The sequence below is a fragment of the Pristiophorus japonicus genome, chromosome 13, assembly GCF_044704955.1.
Source record: "Pristiophorus japonicus isolate sPriJap1 chromosome 13, sPriJap1.hap1, whole genome shotgun sequence".
In the NCBI taxonomy this organism is placed as follows: domain Eukaryota; kingdom Metazoa; phylum Chordata; class Chondrichthyes; family Pristiophoridae; genus Pristiophorus; species Pristiophorus japonicus.
Window position 1 is genome coordinate 169,528,207 of NC_091989.1, and position 7,572 is coordinate 169,535,778.

Consider the following 7,572-nt stretch of genomic DNA (forward strand, 5'->3'; position numbering starts at 1 on the left):
TCGGTACCTCGGTGGCCACCGGCGGCACTTTGGGCGGCACTTGGGCGGGCGGAGACCTTGATGAAAATCGGCCCCTATATGTTTCAATAACATCACCAATCATTTTTCTAAACTCCAATGAGTATAGGTCCAACCTGCTCACCCTTTCCTCATAAGACAACCCGTTCATCCCAGGCATCAACCTAGAGAACCTTCTCTGAACTGCCTCCAATGCAAGAATATCCCTCCTTAAAATAAAGAGATCCAAATTGTACACAGTACTCTAGGTGTGGTCTCATCAACACACTGTACAGCTGTAGCAAGACTTACCTACTTTTATACACCACTTTTATAGTCATCGTAACACAGATGTTATCATCTCATTAATGCAGAGCCCATCGACGGAGGAGATTATTGGGAAAGCAAATGGGTCTACAGTTTCACGAAATGAACATCAGTAAACCTGTACCAATTGACCCCTATCAGAGTGAGGCAAATGGATCAAAGATAACTCTGAGAGGTAAGCAGGTTAGCCTTGATGTGGTGCAGTGTTATTTTGGGAAGAAGGTGAATTTGGACACTAAGGCTGACCACATGCTTTTTCATCCATTAATTTGGGCAATAGATGGAAATTTGAGAAGGCCATAGCTGGGTGTGCTTGTCTTGGCAGCTGAATTTCTGACATGTGCTCTTGTTATGTGAATCTGGGGCAGTTAATCATGAAATTAATGTCTTGTTTTTTTTCCGGTTACGTTTTATTAACTAAAGCAGCAGTATTTTTTCTACAGGAAGGCTGTTTCACTTATTTTGAGCTCATTTTTCACCACTTTCATTATGCTGCCGATTTCACTGTGATTGTTATCGATGCTGTCGCATAACACACAATGCACGCACGTGATGAGGTTTCTCAATTTATTATCTGTAATGGGGCAGTGTCATATTTTCCATTGTGCTGCTGCCCCAGTCATTTCAAAGCTAAGATTTGGCACCCTGCTAGCTGAGACGCAACTCTTCCAAGTATGCTACTTGGGTTTGAGTCTACGACCAATCTCCCAGCGCACCCTTCGTTGCTTATATTTAGCAATGTTTTTATATGGATATTTATGACTGCCTTCTCCTCTGAATTACCGCCTGATTTGGAGTGAATTTAGTCCGTAAAATGTAGGGGATTGAAATTGGCTATCACCCCGGTTGGGGGCGGTAACCTCTCCGGGGCCGGACATTCTGCGCCCGGCACAGAAGTCCTGCCCCAGAATTGAATTTGGGGTTGCTGTCCCTCACAGGAAGGGGAGCACAATGTCACTTCCTGTTGGGCCGGTATCCGGGGCACTGCTCGGGCGGGATCGGCAGTGCTACGCGGCTTCTCCGTGTAGTGATGATGCGTTTCAACGACCTCCCCTTGCGTTAAAGAGGTGGGCCACTGCACCCTCTGCAGGGCCTCCACTGGGCTACCAGGGTGGCGTGAGACCATGGCTGCAACCCAGCACCCAAACGGAGTACCGGACTGCATGATGGCGGCCTATACCACACCACGGATCAGCAAGTGTCGGCCAAAACCACAAAATGATGGCGTGCGGGGCAGCGCACCTCCACTTTAACTTCTGCCCCGGGAGCAGAGATTGGCCCAGTTCGCGACCCGCGAGGCTGGCACTGACACCACTCGTTGACCAATTTCCGCCGCGGGGTGAAAAGTGGTCGCCGTATGGTGCTAAGGGGTTACCGTGCATGGTGATGATGTCATCACCGATTGCGCGGCGGCCGGGACACAGCGCTACTGCATTAGCACCTTGGCTAACTCATGCACAATATCATGGGAGTCAGTAACGCACAACAGGGGAATTTCGCCCTCTAGTTACTGCACCAATCCACCACTAAAAAACTGAATGTGAATTATCACCCAATAGCACCCCCCTAAAGAAATCGCCAATCCCCTTTAAGGTTCGCAGAAGCCCGAACCCCTTCATAAATAGGGTCGGTATGCAGCTGGTTCCTTCAACCCAATTCCTCCAACCTCTGTCCTACATAATTACAGCCACTATATAAATGGTGATATGAGCTGCAGAAATATATCTCTGAGTTGGATAGTACATTGAGGAGGTCATTTTGTGCCATGTTACAGAAGCATGGTGTTACTTTTCCTGCACATCGATTTTTATGGTACTTTGGAGGTTCATTCAGAACTTTGGTTGCTAATTTTACTCAGCTTTATTCAAAGTACTGTTTTGCATCAGAGGCAGAGATTGCCCAGTGGGATATCCCTCTATTCTTATTCTATAAAGGAGGAAGATAAGGGCGAAGAGGCTAGATTGAAGGCTCTTAGAGTGAATATCCTATAAGTCATCCCTTCCCTACATGCACATAGCCACTCACTAGGATCTGTAGACTAAGAAGGGCTTAGACTTTTCAGACCAACCGTGCCTCAGAAAGCTGTGCTTCTCACCTCCATTGAAGATTTTGGAGAAATGTGTCAACTGCTGAATACCTGCAGCCCATTTCCACCAGGCTAACAGCATAGTCTGTACCAGTCAAAGTCATCACTGTCCTGACAACCGCATCCTTCCCAGCAGCATCCGGTGACCCTTGACACATTAGTCCCACAGCTGCTCACCATTGCATCACGAAGATCAATTTAAGAGTACTGCACAATTTATAACCTTCCCAATGGGAACGAGAGAGAGCTATCCAGCTCTATAGACTGTCGGGGTCAAATGGTACAGGCAACCATCTCCATTATACAAATGACACTGTCTCTGGGCTTTGATATGGGATCAGGGATGTGGCAGACTGGTGGCCAGAAGTCCCATTCCACCACACTTCCAGCAGTGAAATGGGTCTCCGGGTCTTTCTGGCCCAAAGAGTCAATTTCAGGGAAGGATCCTGTGTTCTTCTCATTGTTTCTGTCTAAATTGGGAAGATCAGGAGATATGAAAGTCTGACATGTGCTTTATTACAGGTATGACCGTGAGTCAGGGGATTGTGAAAGGAACAGCGCGTGTTGTGAAAATGGTTCTGGAAGCTGACTGCATTCAGCAGGGGGATATTTTAATTGTGACAAGCACAGACATTGGCTGGAGCCCATACTTCCCCCTGCTGGGAGGACTGGTCACCGAGATTGGAGGATTGCTTTCACACGGTAAGAAGTGCAAACAAAACTTTAAAAAAAAAATTAAAGTCCCAAATAATGACCCAGAAATTCTGATCGAGGTCTTCCCGTGGGCAAACTACTGAAAAAAGGAAAAGAAATGCGCACTTACCTGTTTCTGCTGCACCCACTCGAGATCCCGATCCTCAGGCCTTCACTGCCTATGCATCGGAGCGCGTGCATTTTGGGACATCCATATGCTGGAGATAGAGTCATATGGCTCTGGGCAGCCAATCAAGGTACAGTATTTTCTCATTCATAATAATGGGAACTCCGTAAGTTGGAGTTCCCATTATTATGAATGAGAACCCCCCCCCCCCCAAAAACACAAAACACTAATAAAAAATAGAAAAATACACTACATATTTAACATTCATTTAAATTAAAGTTCTTACAAAAAAAATATTTACCCCGACTTTTTAAAAAGTTTTTTTAATTATGCCTTAAAATAAACTTACCATAATGGGGAGGGTTTTTAACAATAAAATATGTTTTCATATGAGTTTATTTAATTTAATTTTAATGTTTATGTATGTTTTTAAACATGTAAAAGTAGGCTATACGCCTGCTTTATCAGGCGCTAGATTTTTGAGGACATTTGCTGGGCAAGATATGCTTAAATATCGCAAATCTTGCCCTGTAAGTGTCCTCGCTCCCAATATGCGTGAGATCTGTCAAGCCAGAAACTTGACAGATCGGAAAAGCCAGTTTTCAGCGCATGCGCATTGTGCGCTGAAAACCGGCTTTTCCGATGCTTTCCCGGGTCCGTAGACACTCCGTACGGACCCAGGACATTGGAATTTCAGGCTCAATAAATATTTATGAAGAAGAGTTGCCATTGTAATGTATTGTTGCTGAAGCCTCTCTTTCATTCGAGTGAACTATCAGTTTATTCTCAGAAACCAGCAGCATTGGAAGCAAGGCTATCTAATATAAGTGTGGGGTCTTTCAGTCAGCACTATTAGGTTGTATCAATGGTCACTGATGTTGCCCAAAACTTTTAGAAACTCACGAATACAAAACCTTAGTGACACGGCCGCTGGAAGCACATAGCGCTGTGCCATAGACTAGTACCTTCTGCTTCTCGCTCTGTGTCCCTGGTCTCAACTATCATGTGAGTCGGTGCAGGAGGGAATGTCGGAAGCTTGGAGGATCAATCACTTTCCCATCTTTCCTAGCAGATAGCTAGAAAGCAACATAAGGAACTTTGGGAGTAGGTATCTACCACTGTCCTTAAGCTAGGCAGGACATTTGGCCCAGGGACACCGTCGGAGCTAAAATATGAGATTTATAAAAGAAAAGTTAAAAGCATTTAATGTTGAGATAAATAAAGCAGCGTAATACAGTACTAGCATGGTAGCCTAGAGATTATAGCATTGAGCTCAGGTTGGGAGTTCCAATCCCATCATGAGAATTGTAAAAATGAATTCAATAAAGAAAACTGAACATGAAAGTTGCCAAATTGCTATAAAATTCTAACTGGTTACCAATGCCCTTTCCTATCTGGTCTACCTGTGACTACTGTCCCACAACACATGGTTGACTATGGGCTTGAAATTGAACTTTTGGCGATAGCCGTATTTTTTCGGCATTTTTGCACAAAAATACTGTTACAAATACCACTATTTTTTAAAAGGGTAAAAATGGCAACAAAATGTGCCTGACGTTAAAAATCGGCGTTGCACGAGGATTCGCGGTGGAAACCGCAGTCCTCGCCAACTTTAGCCCAAGGCCGATTACCGCGAAAAAGACAGGCCCTGGGAGGGGAGGAAACACACACAAAAAAATTGCAAAAAACAAAGAAATCAAGAATCACAAAACATTTACAAGACCCTTAACTAAGTAATCGCTGCAAAAGAATTAAAAATAACAACTTTAGCTTACCTTTTTTGCAAGTCTTCGTTCTTACCGCTGTAAATTGGCCCAATTTACTTGGAAGTCTTAGGAAGCAAGGTTATACTAGCAGCCTTTAGAAGACAATGGTCTTTTGAAGCTGTGCTCACAGTGCATTCTCAGGGTACCTTTGGGCTTTCTTTTTAGCACCGGAATGAAAGTGTACTGCATTTAATGCGGGAATTTCTAAATTTTCAGTACTGAACATTTAACTGACGAGGACGCATAAGAACATAAGAAATAGGAGCAGGAGTAGACCATACGGCCCCTCGAGCCTGCTCCGCCATTCAATAAGATCATGGTTGATCCTCAAACTCAACTCCACTTTCTCACCCGATCCCCATATCCCTTGATTCCCTTAGACACAGAAAAAGATCATAAAAATTAGGCGCAGTTATTTTGCAATGATGATTTGGAGCTAAAGGATGTGTTAAACTATTCCTATTTCTAACTACTTATTTGCCTTCTGTTGTCAACAGGAGCTGTAGTTGCACGAGAATATGGGCTACCCTGCATTGTGGGTTGCAGAAGTGCAACAAGCCTACTCAGATCAGGTATGCACTGTGTAAGAGGCCGTTTTCATTTTCATGGATAGAAATAAAATAATTTATGTAAAATGCACTGATGTCTGTACAAGATGCACTGTAGCAACTCACCAAGGGCTTCTTCGGTAGCACAATCCAAACCCACAACTTCTGTCTAGAAGGACAGGGACAGCAGGCGCATGGGAACACCATCACCTCCAAGATCCCCTCCAAGTCACCCACCATCTTGATTTGGAAGTATTGTATATCGCCGTTCCTTCATCGTTTCTAGGTCAAAACCCTGGAATCCCTCCCTAACAGTGCTGTGGGAATACCTTCACCGTACGAACTGCAAAGGTTCAAGAAGGCGGCTCACCACCACCTTCTTAAGGGCAATAAATGCTGGCCTTGCCAGCGACGCTCACATCCCATGAACAAATAAAAAAACGTCTGTTACAGTGTAAAGATAACCTCACATCTATAACTGGTGTAAGCATATATTGTTCCAGTAAACAATCATTTTTTGTACTGTTCACAGGTGATACAGTGATTCTCAATGGGACAAATGGATCTGTGCAGAAAATTGAAGAAAATTGAACATATAACATATAAGGCAAAGCTCCTAATGTTTCAAGTTTAAGTTAATAACAGCACAGCTTTGCTTCAACATTGTGAAAGCTATTGTAGCTATTTGTATTTAATGTATCAATGTATTTTTATATTAAATATATAATATATACTATATATTTATTTAAAGGAAACTCATAATGACACTAGTTGATCAGATATTTATAGCTTTTGTAAACTATATAGGGCTAAAAATTCAGTAGGTCAGCGCCTCCCATTAGCGCCTGGGTTCGCGACCGGGTGCAGTGAATGCAGCAATGCCTGCAGATATTAGTACCGGTTTAGCGCTGGCATCAACTCATAGCGCAGGGGCTTCTAGCGCCTCACGGATCGTGACGTCATAGAGTGCTCTCCGCACTCCATTATCGTCCCAGATGTAAAATTGACCTGTTATATCGTCGGGCGTGAACAATGGCAGAAAGAGGAGGCGTTGGGAACTTGGCTGGCCGCTTGGGGAGCGCTAGTTAAAGGGAATGGGTTTCAGTATTGAATTGTTCAAGCAGCGGCCGATAGATGAAAAACCTTTAAGGGTTAATTCCTAAAGATCCCCCAATTACCATGCCATTGCATCCCAGTTCTATTGCTGTATTTAATTGTAACAGATTATTGTATTCTTATCTATTCATCCAATGAAATTACACATAAGCCACGTGCAATTTATGATTTATCAGCTATGACATATCAATACTGCTACTGACCTGAACTTGACAAACTACCAACATCACTTATTGTATACAATGGGTAAAATCAAGATAGATGATTATTTTGATGATCATGTGACTGTACAGAATAGTGTATGAAATAAAACTGTATACAATATGCGTGCATTCTTTGAGATTATGTGGAGGTGGAGTTCTATGTGCAGAACCAGTTTGGATCCAAGAAAGACAAATCAGACTATTTTCTTAATGGCGTGACACTGGGAATTGTGGACAAGCAAAGGAAATTGGGTGTCCATGTACACAAATCACTAAAAGCTAGTGCATAGGCACAAAAAGTAATCAAAAAAGCTAATGGAAAGATGGCCTTCATCTCAAGGGGGCTGAAATACAAAGGTGAGGAAGTTATGCTTTAGTTGTGCAAAGCTTTGGTCGGACTTTTGACAAGGTCCCACACAAGAGATTGGTACGCAAAATTAAAGCACATAGTATTGGGGTAATGTATTGATGTGGATAGAGAACTCGTTGGTAGACAGGAAGCAGAGAGTCGGGATAAACAGGTCTTTTTCAGTGACTAGTGGGATTCCACAGAGCTCAGTGCTGGGATCTCAGCTTTTTACAGTATACATCAATGATTTAGATGAAGGAATTGAGTGTAATATCTCCAAGTTTGCAGATGACACTAAGCTAGGTGGCGGAGTGAGCTATGAGGAGGATGCTAAGAGGCTGCAGGGTGACTTGGACAGGT

At 43.4% G+C, this 7,572-nt stretch overlaps 1 protein-coding gene across 3 annotated transcripts in view; it reads left to right on the forward strand.

Moving 5' to 3' along the window:
• The window catches only part of LOC139278967 (rifampicin phosphotransferase-like), a 178,810-nt gene extending 171,843 nt beyond the window's left edge, over positions 1-6,967 (forward strand). For all 3 annotated transcript variants that reach the window (XM_070898258.1, XM_070898256.1, XM_070898257.1), the window contains exons 33-36: positions 372-499; positions 2,933-3,112; positions 5,494-5,568; positions 6,077-6,967. In XM_070898258.1, the coding sequence (XP_070754359.1) occupies positions 372-499; positions 2,933-3,112; positions 5,494-5,568; positions 6,077-6,135 (442 nt within the window). In that variant the 3' untranslated portion in view covers positions 6,136-6,967. The remainder of the gene's footprint in view (positions 1-371; positions 500-2,932; positions 3,113-5,493; positions 5,569-6,076) is intronic.
• The last annotated feature ends 605 nt before the right edge of the window (positions 6,968-7,572 follow it).